At 47.1% G+C, this 18,151-nt stretch overlaps 1 protein-coding gene across 1 annotated transcript in view; it reads left to right on the top strand.

The window, feature by feature from the left end:
• Positions 1 to 18,151, top strand: part of LOC147904388 (Major facilitator superfamily protein) — a 50,416-nt gene that overhangs the window by 17,481 nt on the left and 14,784 nt on the right. Inside the window, exon 3 of the mRNA XM_087386237.1 lies at positions 5,423 to 5,598. Within this exon, the coding sequence (XP_087242363.1) occupies positions 5,423 to 5,598 (176 nt within the window). The remainder of the gene's footprint in view (positions 1 to 5,422; positions 5,599 to 18,151) is intronic.

The following is an 18,151-nucleotide window of genomic DNA, read 5'->3' as shown; positions in this document are numbered from 1 at the left end:
CAGTGGCTACACATGGGAGTTAGCCTTCAGGGATGAGACGAGGGATACAGGAGGAGTTAGAGGATCGGGCGGGGTCGCAATATTGCACAGGTCTTCCCTCGTTGGAGCCATCTCCGTTGAGAGGAAGGATGCACACTCCCGATTCATGTGGATCCGGATCCGATGCACATCCACTCGTGACCTGTTTATAGCAATATGCTACTTCTTGCCAGACACATCCCGCTTCGTGAGACATCGCCGTATGCACCCTTACATCAGGATATCCCAGACCTTTCAGCTTGCGGGGAAGTTCTCCTTGTTGGGGACTTCAACGCCAAGACGAGCACGTGCCAGGCACCACTTATGGACTTCCGAGATGACTCTATCATGCTACCAGACATGGACCTAGACGGAGCAGGTATGACCAGGATCTCATCGGACCGACACGGGCCTGTTACACCATACGGACACGCGCTCCTTGATCTGGGCAGGATGCATGATCTTATCATCTATAACGGGCTTAACCTATGGCCCTCCTCAGGTGGTTTTACTTGCTTCCCACATGGGGGGGGGCACTAGTGTAGTAGATTACATCATGGGATCCCCTACCTTCACCTCACGTATCACCGACTTCACCGTAGCACCACTCCCTCTAGGAGTTGATCACACATACCTATTCTTCACTATCGCCACCTCACGCTTAGCCACACCACACACACCACATATGAAGCACGACATCTACCACGACATACACTTCGATCACAGCCTCTCCCTTGCCTACTTTGGATGCCTAAATAGACTCCTAACCTACATCGATCACATACCACTCATAGAGGACCGTGTTGCCCTGATTAGTCGCACACTCCACGAGGCTAGTCTTTCCCCACACCACATGGTCCACTAGACCACCACCTCTTGGTTCTGTACCCTGCAACAACTGGTACGATGCGGAGTGCAAGGCTTATCGTCGACAACTCCGACTTGAAACCAAGTGTCACCTCCCGAACACACCAGACACGATACGCAAGTACCAACGTGTCGTACATCGAAAGAAGCAGGCATTTCTTCGTCAAAATGAGGAGGAGTTGCTGAACATCTTGTACAACAACAACTCTAAGGATTTTTGGCGGAGATTCCTTGAGTGTAGGTCTCCATCATCCCTCACCGACACGAGAGTTTGGCACACGTATGCATGCCATCTTTATGATGTCCCACACTAGCCTACTCGAGATCTTATACACACACCTCGCCCCACCACTTGCACGTTGTTCACAAGAGGGGGAGTCAAGGACGCGACATTGAAACTGCACAATGGCCGAGCTAAGGACAACGAGGGGCTATGCTGGGATCGACACGTTAGCCCTGATCCTAGCAAAGCTATTCAATGACGCTGTTTGCCTTGGCTTTCCCCGCAGTTGGACACTCAACACCATCACCCCCATCCACAAGGCAGGGGATCTCATGGACCCGAGTAACTATAGGACTATCATGATTGGACATGTGATGTCCAAGATCTATCCAGCAGTATTGGATGCGTCGGTCAGCCTGTCCGTAGAGATGAGAGGGCTCAAAGTTGAGGGTCATGCCGGTTTCAGGCGAGACCATGGGACTATGGATCACATACTCACACTCAGAGTGTCATAGAGGAGGCCAGATCATGGAAGGAGAGGGTATATTGCTGCTTTGTGGATTTCCGCAAAGCCTTTGACTCTCGAACTCGACTCATCACATGCCGACAGGCACTGGGATTTGATCAGGAGATCATCTGGGCAGTCATGGCACTTTATGAGAGAGTCTCATCAGACAGATGCAGGTTGGACAGATGAGATCTTGAGTACCATAGGGGTCAAACAGGGTTGTCCCTTATCACCAACCCTGTCTGGCCTCTATATCGATGAGCTTGAGACTTTCATGGGGGCTTCCGGAGGGACCGGTTGGTCACTTGCCGGGATCATCATCAAGATTCTTCTTTATGCAGATGATGTGGCACTCTTGTCGTCCACATCCGAGGGGCTCTAGCGACACCTGGATGCACTCCAGGCTTTTTGTTTATCCCATGATTTGGAGGTCAACCTTGGCAAGACCGACGTCATGATCTTTAACACCTCTCGAGCAAACATGCACCAGAAGCAATTCACTTTCGGTGGGTCACCAGTTGAGATCGTATCCTCATACACTTACTTGGGGGTCATCTTCTCTGGCCCGATCTTCATGATGAGACCAGCGCCAGACTGAGAAGGGGATACACCTCACTGGCTTGGCTAGAGAGACAGTGCTTCCACTCCCACTTCCAGGACCCTCGGACCAAGGCTCTTCTCTTCGCCTCCTTGGTTTGACCAGTTGGTATGTATGGCAGCCCTTGTTGGGGACCTGACATGTCAGAGATAGAGTGGACACGGGTGGAGCGCGTGCAGATCCTTATGTATCACGGATGATCTGGGGGAAACCATTTGTACCACATCATATCATTCAGGCCGAGTTTGGTGCTTCTCCACTCCAGCTAGATGCAGCCTTTCAGACCATCACATATCTACACCGGGTTACATCACATAGGGACTGCACATCAGGGAGACAGAGGTTGCCATGGTTGGCTCTCGATTCCTCCATGAGGTTGGCAGCAGAGGGAGACGAGTGATGCTGGAATGCACGGACTCACAGATGGTTTGTGAGACTAGGGTTTCACATCGATAGGATACCTCCTTTTCAGTACAGTTCGGATGCCCCTCCGGTACTCCCACCCACCATCCCGATCGGGCCACACACCAACCAGGTCATTCAGGAGGATCTCCTGCAACTACACACCTTTAGGACCTAGTTGGAGCCGAGGGAGCTTCCAGTGAAGCTAAGTTTCTACAGAGATCATTGTCTTCGTATTTCGGAGGAGGGATTCATCACACCACCGGGGTACACTGAGCTTCATATGCCTCACTCACTATGGATCTCCATCGGATAGTTTCGGGTATCATCACACCGCCTCTGCATAGAGAGCAGCAGAGCAGAGGGGATCCCTAGGGAGCATTGCATATGCACATTGTGCGACTGTTAGGAGGTTGAGTCGGAGGAGCATTTTCTTTTCAGCACATTGTCAACGATACTCAATGGCTTCATTTTCGTGTGGTTAACTAGGTGGATGTTAAATGTGGCCTTCTACATCGGAGGTAGGTCCCATTCTTCATATAGCTCTCTTGCCAGAATGTTGACTCCGCCGTCCACTATTGCTCGGTATTGGCCAAAGGCTTTATGCTCTAGCGGGATGGTTACATTTTTTATGTCATCCCTAGCACCGAATTTTACTGAAATTACCTTTTCCTCTTCTTCAGGTGGGGGGAAGTATTGTGAAGATTTGATCCATCCCTTGAAATTCTCCCACATTCTAGGGCAATTTCTTAGTAAGGTCTCAATTGGCATCGTGACGGGACAGCTTATCAAGCTTGCTAGTGCGGTGCCATCCAATTGGGGATGTTTTGCATGTTGCTCTATTACCTGTTGGAAGTTGTTGGGATCAATCACCGTGTCAATGCTGGGTGTTGATGGTGCTCTGACCTCTACTGCTGCCATCCTATCTGTCTCAAATTTTTCTTGCTCCTGTTGTACCCATTGCTTCAAGGCTTAACACGCCTTCTCAATTTCAGCATTAGGGTATGCTTTCTTGACTCCTTGGGTGGCACTTTCTGTGGATGTGCTAGGCATGGTCTCACTGTGTTGTGGGATTGGCATGGCTTGTTTTGCTAGAGGGCTCTTTGTTTTTTGAGCGGAAAGGAGTTTTGGCTGTGCCGCTTCTTTCTGCTATCTTCTTATGATCAAGGCTGGCTATGATGCCACACTTTCTGTTGCCACACTATGATTTTTCACACTTATCATCCCCAGGGATATATCGGGTTTTACTTCCGGTGGTTGGTTGAGGCTTTGTTCTTAGTGGGAAATCCATGCAAGCATGCCCAACTCCGCATTCCCTGCACACAGGAGGTTGAATGTAACATGGTTACCTTTGTGTGGGCATTCTGCTATGCGGTGGTTTTCTCCACAACGAAAAACTTGATGGGTGTTCAATATGTGGTGGGCCTTACTTGATTAGCATACACTAGGATGATTTCTTCGGCACCATCCATGTAGTACATAGGGTATTCTGTTTCATACTCATAGTGCGGTTCTAGCTCTTGAGGTTGGAGTTGTTGCACTGGATCTACTGGAGCAAGATTGGGAGCCCGTGGATATTGCGAAGGATTGGGATTCCTCATTAGTTGAGGCACTTGTGTTCTCACCGGGAGTGGGTTGATACGTGGCACTTGTGCATTAGGTGCCAGTCCCGGTTGTTTGTACAGTGGGATTGGCGGCTGTTGGTATTGTTGGGACCGGGGTTGTGCTACCCTCATAATATAGAAACATGTATTTACATCATGCCCTGCAACATTGCAAATGGGACACCATAACCGTGGGGGCTGAGCCACTTCTGGTGGGTTTAGTCTGTTCCTCAGGATTAGGCATTCATTAGCTATATGGTTGGCCATACAGTGTGGGCACCAAACATTTTCTCTCTGTGGGTATTGTGGTGGTTGAGAGACACGCAGCTTTTGCTCGATGGCCTGCATCATTTCATCTTTTACTCTTAGGGCCATGGCTTCCACTCTGTCCTTGGTGGTGCAATCTTTGTTGGAAGTGCTTCCCTTCGTTGAAGATTTCTTGTCGCGATGACATGATTTATAGCCATCACTGTTGCTGTCAGAATCGGTCATGTCGTCCTCAATGTCAATTGCAAGTTCATGAGCGTCGCTGAAATATGCATAGCTGTTGACTTTTTTTCATGTTCTTGCAAATGGATTTTTTAAGGGCGAGATATCTTTCCCCCCCTTAAAAGAAATAGCTAAGAAAACTCTTCTGCAAAACGAGAGTAGCAAGATTGGGCTATGATCTCACAACCATTGCTGTAACATTGCCATTTTTCCATTGTGTGTTTGCGTCACATGATTTTCCTTTCTTCTTTTCGTGCTGTCCTTTAGGAATTCATAACACCTCCTTTTACAAGTGGCCCTAGGCTGGAGTAGCAGTTTGCCCACTTAGGGTGTTTTGTTTATCATGCCTTGCATGATGTATTTCTTCCATCAGCTGTGCTCTTGACGTATTTGAAGTCTTTTCATTGGAAAAAAATAAAATAAAATTGATCATTTGTTCAAGATGCAGAATACATTATTTTCCCTGCCAAAGAACTACCTACATGAAACAAATAGCTGCAAATGCATGTCTGTGTTTCGTGGTAATAGGTATTGGTCATTGGCTATGTTTTTATTTGAACTGCTGTTTAATTCTTGTAAGGGTAACACTTATAGTTGAATTCAAGTGTTAATTGACCAATGAGGAAAACAGGTAGTATTAAGGGCACTCTGGATTCTATTTTATTATAACTTATTGTTTGATATTGACTGATTTACCCGCTCTTAACTTGCAGAAAAGACGATGCAGGGATGCTGCCTGTAATATTACGAAGCACATGGAAGGATTCGTGGTCTGCAATGTGGACAGTGTTGAGAGTGCAGTCTTTCCAAATAATAGTACTTCAGGGTCTTGTGGGATCGCTACCATGGGCATCAATGGTCTTCTTCACAATGTGGTTTGAGCTGATTGGTAAGTTAACCTCGATGTCCTGACAGCACCATTGATGGCTCAGACTCTCGTTTGCTTAAGTAGCAAATTGTCCATGATGGCAGAAGAGTTAAATGTGCTTTTTACATCTAGAGATAGGTAGTGAATATATTTACGGTGGCATGGTGTAATGTAGTAAACTAAGTTTCTGAGGGCAAGGTAATCTCCGATTTAAAAGATTACCAGAGCCAAGTGTGCATGTACGATCCTATCACGTCTCGTATCCATGCTTAGCTTTGTTTGTAATTATCTTATAACTAAGGGATGGTTTTGGTAGGCGTTTCTTTATTTATAAACCTGGCAACATACAAAAAGAGAATCAGAAAGAGGAGTCAAGAATTAGAACCGTTTGGACACGAGTACATGATCTTTATTCACAAGCATACCCAGCTCACCAAGTTATGATAAACTGTGCACTTTTTGGGTCCTTTAAAAGCATGATATAGACACTTGCAATTTGGATGAAGAGATTTAATAGACCTTCAATGTGGGGCAGGGTTAGAATGTAATTTCCTACAGGTTATTTGTGTCATTGTTCTTGTTGGAGTATTTCGGAGTCTGCAGTGTGAACAGGGTTCTGGCTAGTGTGTTAGTGTGAAAGGCATTTTGGGTTTGTGAGCTAGAGTGCCCCTGCATTTGGGGCCAATCTGTGTCTTTGTCTTGGCCATAGGGTGAAAGACTATGGTGTTGGAAAGGTCACCTCCCCATCTGTAAGCCCCCAAATGAGGAGTGCGTGGGGGAGGGAGACCTAGGGCAAGATGTGCCCAAAGAGAGATTACCTGGATGTGTGGATCTGGGACGGATCTGGAGCATTCATGGTTGGTGGGGTATCCCAAGGATGAAAGGCTGCATCAGGAGCAGCTCATGTGCAGGAAGATGGCGGGGACACAATGTCTTGGATCAGGCCTGGCATGAGGCACTCAGTGGACTGCAGCAGGACCCTATGAAAGGCGCGCTGACATCAGTATGTGTACGGAGCAGGTACAAAGCTGTACGGATCTGTACGGGCTGCTGCAGGGCAGTGTATGGAAGAGGTACGGCCAGGACAAGGCGCTGGCAAAGGGCTGCAGCAAGGCGCAGCATAGTGGGGGTCTATGGGCAGGTCTATGGCTTGCAAGCAGGGCTGGCAGGTGGCAGGACAGCAGCAAAGGAGCTGGACCCTGCATGGAACAAAGGGCCAGCAAAGGGCCCTTATAGAGGGCTGGTTGGGCTGAGCCAACCAGGTCGGTTGGGCCAGCCAACCTGGTCTGTCCAGTCGGCCCAGTCAGGGCAGACTGGTCGGTATTTTTGCCAGGCCTCAGGGCCTATAAAAGGAGAGGCTTCATGCCTCATTTCTCATCCAGCAGAGCAACTTTGGAGGAGCAGACAGGAGCAGCAGATAGGGCTTCCTTGGGCCTTTTCCCAGGAGGTGAAGGAGACCTAAAGAGTGTTGCAGACTTAGCTCCAGGGAGAGGCTGAACCTAGACTGTCTTCTAGGGCAGAAGGTTGCTGAGATCATCATCTTCTGGAGCAGCCATTCACAAGCAGGTTGGAGCAATGGAACAGGGATCTGTGTGCTGCAGACAAAGCTTGGCAGGGGCTGCCCACCTAGGCTGAATTCACAGGCAGTAAGGTGGAGAAGAACACACTAGACGGAAAGTCTACAGACGCTCGAGGTGGAGCACGCGGGCTCGAGTCTAGAGATAGCCAGCTGATAGGAGAAGGACCTTGTGGTAAGATCAGAGGACCACACCATTGGTGGGACTCTGGATTTGTCTCTCTTGTATTTTGTCCATAGTTTTGGATGGAAATATATATATTTTGGTGAGTCTCACACCGCACACTGTGTGAGCTCCTGGGCATTACTATAAGTCTTCCACTGCGTGTACCCTCTGTTGGGTCATTTCTAACATATGGGTCACGGAAGTCCTGGACAGTGGAGAAAGCTCCTGTATGCTTTCTTTCTTTGCCCTTGGCGCCCCTTTCGGTATTTCTTTAATTACATGAGAGGCCCTGAAATCTAGGCTACATGAAGGATACACTTCTTACAACTGGGGCATTCCACATCCCATTGGGCATCCACATACCCTACATAGCCTTTATTGTTCACTGCTCTCATCACTCCTGGCAGTAGGTCTCCATCCCTAGTCCAAGAAGCTTGCACACAGCCCGGAACTTTCACTAGCAGCCCACTCAGCCACTCAGCTCCCCACAGCTAATCATCCATCTACTCAAAGGTTGCACATATCCTGATACATCAACTTGATTCCCATAAGAGAACTAGCATCACAACACAGTAAACACTATGGTAGTCACACGTGTACCATCCCTCTCGGGGTTCCAGGGATGCTTCGCATTCCAAGCATAGATGCCCGACCCCTGCCTACTCAGCAATGAGGCTGTACCAAAGATGTGCCGTCTGCCTAGCAACCACTGCTTGCATGTGACCCATCTCTTGGAGAAACCCAAAACATATTCCCACATGGAACATGTTACCAGCCAAAGCCAGCAAATAGGATATGTCACGGGGATGTGATGGTGAAGTGTTTAAACTAACTGTCATTAAATTTGGCCTAGGGTGCCAGGCTAGGGGCATTTGTTAATTTTTTTGCGCAAAAAGTAGTGCTGGTTATATTGTTTGAAAACGAGAGTACAAGAGGGCCTAAAGGCCAGCGGGCTGCAATCACAAAAAGGATACAGCTAGTGGTAACAAAATACTAATTACAAGCCTCTCAGGGCATAATCATGGGGCATTTGTTAATGTCCAAAGGGTACCTATGATTTCATGTGCAACAAGTGCAACTCCTAGTGCTATTAGAGTGGTTCTATTCTCTAAGGTCATTGGTTTAGTTCATTGTGGTCATCCTTTAAAAATTGACCCAGTAGAGGTCCTATATACTAGGGTTATTGGTTCCAAGCATTAGGGTCATGGTTTGCCAAGTGACCCCCCTAGGGGCATTAAAAATCCCACGCCTTTTTTGCCATGTGTCTGTGTGTGGAGCATGTGTGGCCTCTCTGCTTGCCTTGTGGCACTTGTGTGTCACATCTGGAAGCACCTGGAAGGCCTTGGAGCCCTTCCCTAGTCTTCCTTGCTGTTCTTGGTCTTCTCCCCTGCCAGAGGAGTCTTCTTTTGAAGATGGTGGATTTTTGCAGCTCTCCTTCTGCTGGCTGAGGTCGCTTTTGAAGCTTTCTGTGCGACAGTTCTCCTCCCCTTGATGATTCCTGCTGCTGGCATGCTCCTTGGACCTGGACGCCTTCATTCTGGGCCTTTTTTGAAGCTTTTCTCGACTTTCTTTGCGACAAAAGTTCTCCTTTCCTGCATCTGAAGCCATATTCTTGGATGCCTCACTCCTAGCTCCTGTCTGGTGCAAGGCGCACTGATTTCTGAGGTTTCAGTGGGCTGGAATTTTCATTCTGGTGGACGAATTCATGGCGGATTTGCTACAGCTTGCTGGATGCTCTTTTTTATGACCTTTGCTGGTGCTGGAAGTCAGTCAAGGACAGCTCCCTCCTACCAGAGTTTGCTATCTGCTGTTCAACCATCTTTTGAGGCTGTTTCAAGCTGAAAAAGGCTCTTTTTGTTGGCCGAATTCTTGTCTTCTTAGCTCTCTTTGACTGAGGAACAATATGGAATTTTCGATGACTGGTCTCTCCCTCTTTCTCCTTTTTTATCATTGACAAATGCACTAGCCATTGATTGGCTCTTTTACTTCTTTTGCTCGTAATGGCTTTATCCGCATCCTCTCTTTCCATGAATACCTTGCAGAGATTCTTAGTCCCAACCTGGCAAACAAAAGCACAGCTCATCTTGATGCGAGAAGGCCTTTGGGAGTTGGTTTCTGGAGATGAGCAAATTCCTGATTCGAATTCCACAGAGGCTAAAGCTTATAAGCAATGCAAGCAGAAGGAAATTGCTATTATTGGCCTCTGACTACTTGACTTCCTTATATATCACATTGACTTCAAGGCGGTAGCACACCGACAAGGTATAGTTGGTAATAAGATATTGCTTGATCAGAGAGCAGATTATGCCTTCATGCCCGTGAGTCATTCTGGACTCAGATGGGGGGTAGAGTCAATAAACATTTCTTCCTACTCTTGGCCCCAGACATAGTAGAGAGAGTGTCTTGCAGCTTATTGACTCAGATAGGATTTTGCAGACACAGATCCGGATGCCGTCCTATGGATAGCTACAGACTTTTATGCTTCCCTCCTTACAGCAGATCTTGACACATGCTAGAGATGATGCTAGATAGGTTATTTGACAGATGCTCCTTGTGTTGGTGAAACCGAACATGCGAGTCTTACTGGATGCACCCTTCACCAACATAGAGTTTAGGGCTGCAGTCTTGGCCCTTCACAAGAGCACTTATGTGCCTAGGTTCAGATGGACTTTCTCCCTCCTTTATTGCTTTTTGAGATATGATTGGGGATCACATTACCTCAGCTCTGCAGGGCGTTTGGGACTCGGGTGAGATGCTTGGCTCACTTATTGATGGTCTCAGTCATCTCATCCTAAAGGCGGGTTGCAGAAATTTAGAGTCGCAGTGGAGGCCTCTGTGTGTGTGTGTCGCTCAGCCTCCCCTGTCTGTCGCTCATTCTCCCCTGTCCGTCACTCAGCCTTCCCCGTCCGTCGCTCAGCCTCCCCCGTTTGTCGCTTAGTCTCCCTCATTCGTCGTTCGTCGCTTAGCCTCAGCTCTCTCGTTTCCGTCTGTCGCTTAGTCTCCCCCGTTTGTCGCTCAGCTCCATTTCCCGTTCGTTGCTCAGCTCCATTTTGTCGCTCAGCTCCATTTCGTCGCTCAACTCGTCGTCGTCGCCGCTCAGCCCGTCCGCCGTCTACCTCAGTCGTCGCCTGCCGTGCCTACCTACCTTTCTAACCTATCTACCTAGCTAACCAACTAGCAGAACCGCCGCTAGCAGCCAACAGCCGTTAGAAGCCAGCAGCTCCCAACAGTCGTCAGTCGCTAGCGGCCAGCCCCGCCTGGCCCGTCGTCACCAACAAACCCTCCAATCCCGTCGTCAACAACAAAACCCCCCAATCCTAACCCTAACCTGTTACGCTCAAGTCGAGGTAACATGACCTGGGAAGGGTCAGTCGGCATTTTCCTTTAAAGGATCAATGTTTGTATTATATTTGTTTGGGCTTCATGTAAAATATAAAAAAGGAATAAAGGTCAAGGTCCTTGGTGAGGGTGACATGGCACTAGACTAGGTGGATCTAAGACTAAGGGACCTTAATGCATTAAATGTGCCTAGGGGCAAATGAATTCAATATCCCAAGAGAGGGGTAAATGATGCATTAAGGAAGGACCCTAAATTGAGGACGTGTGGCATACTAGATCCATCTAGGGAGTTTGGGGCTCGTTGGAATTAAGCAATCAGAAAGCTTTCACGAAACTAATCTTTTTGGATTTTAGTAGAGAAGCTTGCAACCAATGAGGTTGGCTGGGAGGATAAACTAAGTGCCCGTGCTCGTGATTCAACGAAAAGCTGGAAGAAATCAGATTGGGATGTTTCATTTGGTATCAGAGCGCAGAATATATTGGGCATTTGACGATGGACAGTATGGAGCCCAAACTCTACGTAGATGGTAATTTGGCGGTTCGTAAGTCTGGGTAGCGTGGATGAACAGCGCGCGACGAGGGCTGCTGGGTGGTCATGGAATTAGTTGCCGCAGGTGATGGCGCAACTGTGGGTTCACGTAAGCTGGTGACGAAAAAGGCGACCTTGTGCTAGTAGAAGGTGTAGGAGATGGACGACAATGCAGTTAAAGCAATCGACGAGCGGAAGTCTGGGCCATGCGAACAGCGCTTCGGGCAGCGACGGGCTGCATGTGTGTGTAGGTGCGGATGAGGAGGATGTCTGACATTGCATCGGTGAAGTGTCACAAAGACTGCACATCGCTTGCTGGTCGTCAGTTCTCGTCTGGCGCAAGATGTTTGCTTCGGGATTTTCTTGGATGATTCAATTGTGTGCCAGTATATATGGTTGAGTTACACACGTTACGGTGAACAGCTAACCAGACAAAGGCCACGCTGTAAGATCGAAAGGATTGCTACGTTAGATATACCGCCAGCTTGGTTGCATTTCAGGGAATTGGAACGTTTGCAGAGAGCTTAGGACGCTGTCATATCAAAGATCAATAAAAATCACTTAGAAGTGTCGCAGACTGCTCCAGAAACTGCTCTAGAAACAGCTGAGAAGTATGCAGGAAAGCTTTGGATCAAGCTCCAGGCTCTATATGCTGAAGCAAAACTCTATGTAGAAGATGAGGACAGTTGCAGGTTAATGATTTGAAGTGGACTACAGGGACTGGTTGATCTCTTCACGCAGCAAGAATTATAACCAGGGAGCTTTCTATGCCTTCTAAGTTTTGCGGGAGTATTTGCTTATTTATTTGTCTCCGTGTTTGAGTCAAATTGGATTGCAAGAGTTTTTCCTAGTATAGGGAAAAGTGAATTTGGTTACAGTGTGATATATGCTTTGTCAGCTGTAAAGTTGGAAGTTGGAGTTTCGATTTGTAATTACAGTTTCAAGCGATATTTTATTTATTAAAAAAAAAAAAAACCCCCCCACACAACCCCATTGACCTAAATGGAAGTAGAAGAAGAAGCTTCCAGGATGGTCCCGTAGAGTTGGGAGTCCGGCCGACCCCGCAGGTGTCGCGCCCAGCAGGTCATACATTGTCTGGTAGAATTGCAATGTTAGAGGATGGCTTGCAACAGATTTTAGCGCAGCAGTTACAAACAAATGTGGGGCAGTCTGAACTCAGGAAAATGGTGCATAGTATGTCTGCTAGACCATCTCGTGAGAAGAAAGGTAAATCTCCGATGGAACCGGAGTCTAGTATTCGTACGGTCGAGCCTAGGAGAGCTAAGGTGCCTAATATTGCCAATTATAGGCTAGAAAAGTATTCTGGTCGGGCGGATGTCTGACGGTAGTTCCGATATCATTGACACCTGGTTACACAAATGGGACGAGGCATTCGCCATTTGTGAAATCAGGAATGATATGAAGAAAATCCGTGAGGCCACCCATATGTTTAATGAGGCAGTGGATAGGTGGTGGATAAAACAGCAGAAAGATGGAGTAGCATCCACTACCTGTGAGGGTTTTAAAAGGAATTTAGAGAACACTTCCTACCTCCTGACGAAGCATCCCGAGCTTGGGATGAGTATTGAAACCTTCGTCAGAGAAATTTATTAGTGGCAAAATACACTGATAAGTTTAGAGAAAGTGTAATGAAGGTTGATGAACCCCTACCTCAGTCAATCCAAGTAAAAGATTTTATCTTTGGATTGAACGATCGGATAAAGATGGGTAGAAATACACCATGCTAAGCATGTAATAAAAACACCTCAGAGTAATGAGGTAGAAAGAAACCAAGGCTGAGGCTGAAAATGCCATCTCAACCCTGTAGAAGTCTCAGCAAAGAAGGGAGAGTCTCTCCAATCTCTGAGAAAAGTAACTCTCCTGGAGGAGGCTGCTCGAGATGATCCTTGCATGGTCGCCCAAATGGCCATTAGAGTGTGTATTGTATCTGTCCAAGCACTGGCCAAGATATGAGAAGGGTGAACCTGAGAAGCCTCCAAAGCCTCAGTGCACCTGGCTCTCCAAATGTGCCATGCTGCAATGCTAGCTAGGATCTCCCATGGAGAGTCGACCGAGGAGTGAGCAGCCCTGAAAAGAGTGGCCGGAACATCCTCTAGAGAGCACGACTCCACAAGGTGTCATCGGATGTGAAGAGCCCAAGAGGAGTCAAGTCTCTCAAAAAATACTTGGGGCCCTGAAAGAGTAAGCCAAGCCACTGATCCCCAGGTCATATAGAAGGGTAGGCGAACAAAACTGCCCATATTTTCAAACAGCCCTCTCCAAAAGAGGCTGGTCATCCTCGGATCTCTATCACTGATTATGGATTCAGGCATCCCATGATACTTAAAGACATGCTGCAGAAACAATTTGGCCATTTGATCTGCTGTAATTTTCTCTCTTACTGGCACAAAGTGGGCTTGTTTGCTAAACCTGCAAATTATTGTCCACAATCCATCATGTCCAGTAGGAGTACGTGGAAGATCAAACACAAAATCCATAGCTATGCTTTGCCATGGTCTATCCGGAATTGGCAAAGGGTGTAACAACCCAGGTGTCTTTTGCCTGTCAAACTTTACTTTCTGACAAACCATGCATGTTCTCACATATTCTTCCACATCTTTCCTCAAAGATGGCCAATAAAAGTATTGCTCCACTGCTGTAATTGTTGCTGTAATTCCCCTATGTCCTGCATATGGAGGAGCATGACTTTCCATTATGACTTTCTGTCGCATTTGATCAGTGACATAGAGTCGTCCATGCATCAAAATGAAACCCTCTTTCAACATATAGTGATCATGCCTTTGACCATCAGAAAGCTGATCATAAATAGTTGAAAAATCAGCATCATTAACATATTGATCTTTCATCACATCTAACACATTGTTGTAAGCAATGCTCACTGCTGAAACACTGGGTTTCTTGGAGACTGCTTCAGGCTGTGGTTTTCTGGAAAGTGCATCAGCCACGACATTTTTGTTACCCGGCACATGTACAATTTGAAAATGAAACATTGAGAGGAAGTTAGCCCATCTCATGTGCTTTTCAGATATTTTTCTCTGTGTGAGAAAATATCGAAGTGACTGATGATCTGTCTGCACATAAAAATCAGCTCCACGAAGGTAATGTTTCCATGTGGTCAAAGCATGTATCACTGCTAACATTTCCTTCTCGTATGTCTGCAAGTACAATTCAGCATCTTTGAGAACTCTACTCTCATATGCAACCACTCTGCCATCCTGCATCAAAGTGCCTCCTATGCTGTTCCCACATGCATCACAAGTTACAGCAAAGGGTTTTGCAAGATCTGGCAAGATAATAATGGGTTCAGAACACAACTTTTGCTTCAGCTCTTCAAAAGCTGCATTTTCCTTTGGTCCCCACCGAAACGGTACAGCTTTCTTTTGTAAAGCATGCAAGGGAGAAGCAATTTCTGCAAAGTACTTTATAAACTTCCGATAGTATTAACACAACCCAAGAAAGCTTCTGACTTCATGCAGATTTTTCAAAATTGGCCAACTCCTTATGGCCTCAACTTTTGCAGGATCCATCTTGACTCCATCCTTTGACACTATATGACCGAGAAAATGAATCTCATGCATAAAGAACTCACTTCTCTTGGTGTTTATTAATAGCTTGTGTCTTTTCAACTCTTGAAACACAATAGTGAGGTGTTTCCTGTGCTCCTGCTCATTTTTAGAGAACACAATGATGTCATCAAAGAAAGTGCCCACAAACTTTCTGTGTGCTCTAAAAATTCTGTCCATCATTCTATTGAAAGTGGCAGGTGCATTAGTCAAACCAAAAGGCATCACAAGGAACTCATATAAGCCAAATGAAGTGCGGAAGGCAGTCTTGTAGACATCTTCAAGCCGTATCCTTATCTGATGGTATCCACTTTTAAGGTCAATACGAATGAACATTGAGGAACCTTCCAACCGATCCAATATATCATCAATGCGTGGAATTGGAAAACGGTTCTTAATTGTGACTTTATTCAAAGCCCTATAATCAATACACATTCTCCAAGTGCCATCCTTCTTTTGCACAAGCAACACAGGGGAACAGTAAGGAGAATTACTTGGCTGTATCAATTCCTTTTCCAAGAGTTCCTTCACTTGTGACATTATCTCTTCCTGTTGTGCCTTATTGACACGATAGGGAGGTATATTAGGCGGTGAGCTTCCTGGAATTATATCAATTTGATGGTCCTCGGGCCTCTTGGGAGGTAATTCTTGAGGAAGTGCATCTGAGAAACAATCCTGAAAATCTGAAATAAAAGCAGCCCTTTCTCTATCTAAAGCAGAAAGAGTAGAGCCTTCTTGAACTGGTTGGCTGTCCTCTTTGACAAAAATCAAGTACGCTGAAATATGACGCTTTATTACATTGGAAATACAAGAAGCTGAAACTACAGGGATTGACTCCCCTTTCAACTTTACATCAAGTACATGATTTTTGCCTCTATGAGTTAAAGAAATCTTCTTGTTTCTCATCTGCACATCAGCCCCCACCTTGTACATCCAAGGCATCCCAAGCAAAGCATCACACTCTGGCAAAGGCATAATGTAGAAGTCCTCTGCATCCTGATATCCCTGGATATGCATCCTCAACTTGCCAATGATAGGAGTGACAGGTTTGTTGAGTTCAGGGTTGGCCATATCACACATGCCGGATGGCCCCATTTCCTCAGGCTTGATGCCAAGCCTTCCTGCCATATCAGGAGTTACGAAATTCGCCTTTGCCCTAGAATCAAAGAAAAACAAACAATTCTGATTTTTGATTTTTCCCCATGCTCTGCACATCTCAGTCTTTTTCGTTTCCTCTTCATCATGTGCATGTGGCAAACTCCCAATCACATCTGGAAGAAGTCCTGCGGAAGGTTTAGGCCTTTTGCCCTTCCGATCAGCCTATTTATCACCATTCTTATCATCATCTGACCTGTCTCTTTTCTTGGATGGGCAATGATAAGAGCGGTGTCCCTCTCCTTTGCATATAAAACATCTGTTTTGCTCCATGAGGGACTTTTTCTCTTCATCAGATAACTTGGTACGGGGCTGTTTATTAGGCTGTCCACGCCTTTCACTAGCTTTGAATTGGGCTTTTCCTCCCTTTTGAAACGGTCGTTTGCCATAATTTTTATTTTCAGATTTGATGTCCTTATTATGGTGTTTGGCAGCCCATTTGTTGTCTTCTTTCTTGCTATCCATAAAGCCCAAATTCTTCTCCTGCATCCATGCATATGCTGTCCTTGCATTCTCAATTAATTGAGTCATAGAACCCACCTTGGTTTTGATGCAATAATCACGTAGCTCACTAGGCAATCCACAACAGTACCTCTCTATTTGCTCTTTCAAAGAAACATGCCTGTAGGAGCTCAATGGCAGCAAAACATCCCAAAACCTCTTGGTGCAATCATCAAGATTCTTGCAAAGTTTGTATGACAAGTCATGCGAGTGTGAAAGTACTTCAACTTCAAAAGTTGGAGTAAGCCAAGTAGAAGAGAACACTTGCTTAAATTCCAGCCAAGTAGCAGGTGCATCTCCATGAAGCATAAGGTTGGTGTACCACTTAAGTGCATTGCCTTTCAAAAATGTGGCGACCTTCCTCATCTTGGATGCTTCTGTAAACAAACCCCCAAGAAATGCAGCATCAAACTGTTGAAGGAATGTGAGGGCTTTGTACCTGTCCTATACTCCATTATATGTATCAAACTTGACATGAGAACCATCATCCTTAAATTCTTTATATACATTTGATATTGGCTGTCCCAAAGATGGCTGTATATTTGCAGCATTCCCTTCACTAGGGAGAGCCATGCTTGGCTGAACATTACTGCAACTGAGCACGCAGCCCCAATTCACTAAGCCTTCGCAAGGCTTTCAAGCATAGAACACCATCACATAAGTGCACTTAACCCATAGGCTCAACCCGAAGGCATTCTGTTTTCCGAGTGCAATTCCATTGGCTGTCCAGATGCAATCACACTGCACCCTAGCTGCACTCTAGATGGTATTCACAAAGCTTTTCAAAGCTCCAAAATAAAATCAGCAAAGTACCCAACCAAAGAATGACTCATGTAGCACTGCCTGGGCACCTGTGAGCCAAGAAAGAGGCGGCACACGAGGCCAACCAATAGCTTACGGCAAAAAGAAATTGCAGCAGCAAAATCACAACTCACCAAGCCCTGAAAACTCGAACCAAGTCCTCAATCGCCAAGAGGACATAGTAGCCAATGCCCAATTGCATTCTCAGCCAAAGAGGAGTGGAAAGGCATGAAGAAAGAGCATTTACAAGAGCCGACGAGTTCGAGGCGCGACGCGGGTGCTCAGGGGCGCCACCCATCCCGACCCGACCGGGAGCCCAGGGCACCACCGTGGGATGGGGGCGTGACGGCGTCGGGTTGGAGGCGTTGGTGTGCCTGGTGTCGCCGGGGAGCACCATGCATCCCGACCCGACCCGGGAGCCCGGGCGCCACCGTGGGACGGGGGTGCGGCGGCGTCGGGTTGGAGGCGTGGGTGCGCGGGGCGTCGGGGGCACGACAGCGTCGGGTTGGAGACGCGGGGCGTGGCCGAGGGGCACGATAGCGTTCGGGGCGCGACGTGGGTCCTCGGGGGGCGCCACGCATCCCGTCCCTACCCGAGAGCCCAAGGCGCTACCGTGGGATGGGGGTGCGGCGGCGTCGGGTTGGAGGCGTGGGTTGGAGGCGTCGGGTTGGAGGCGTCGGGAAGCACCACGCGTCCCGACCCGACCCGGGAGCTCGAGGTGCGACCGTGATACGGGGGTGCGGCCGCGTGGGACCACTTGAAATTCAACAGAAAGCTGTAGCTTTGCAAGAGGAGAGGCCCAGGAGGCGGTAGAAGCAAAAAGGTCCAGAAAAAGCCACTTTTGCAAATTCGACCAGCAAAAGAAGTGCTCAGCTCTGCCCGTTCTACCAAATGTACGGAGGGAAAAGCATATCACTATGAAG

The sequence above is a fragment of the Dipteris shenzhenensis genome, chromosome 2 (assembly GCF_047967505.1).
Source record: "Dipteris shenzhenensis isolate YYH24624 ecotype China chromosome 2, Dip_SZ_1.0, whole genome shotgun sequence".
Classification (NCBI taxonomy): domain Eukaryota; kingdom Viridiplantae; phylum Streptophyta; class Polypodiopsida; order Gleicheniales; family Dipteridaceae; genus Dipteris; species Dipteris shenzhenensis.
This window is presented reverse-complemented; position numbering and strand designations above follow the sequence as displayed.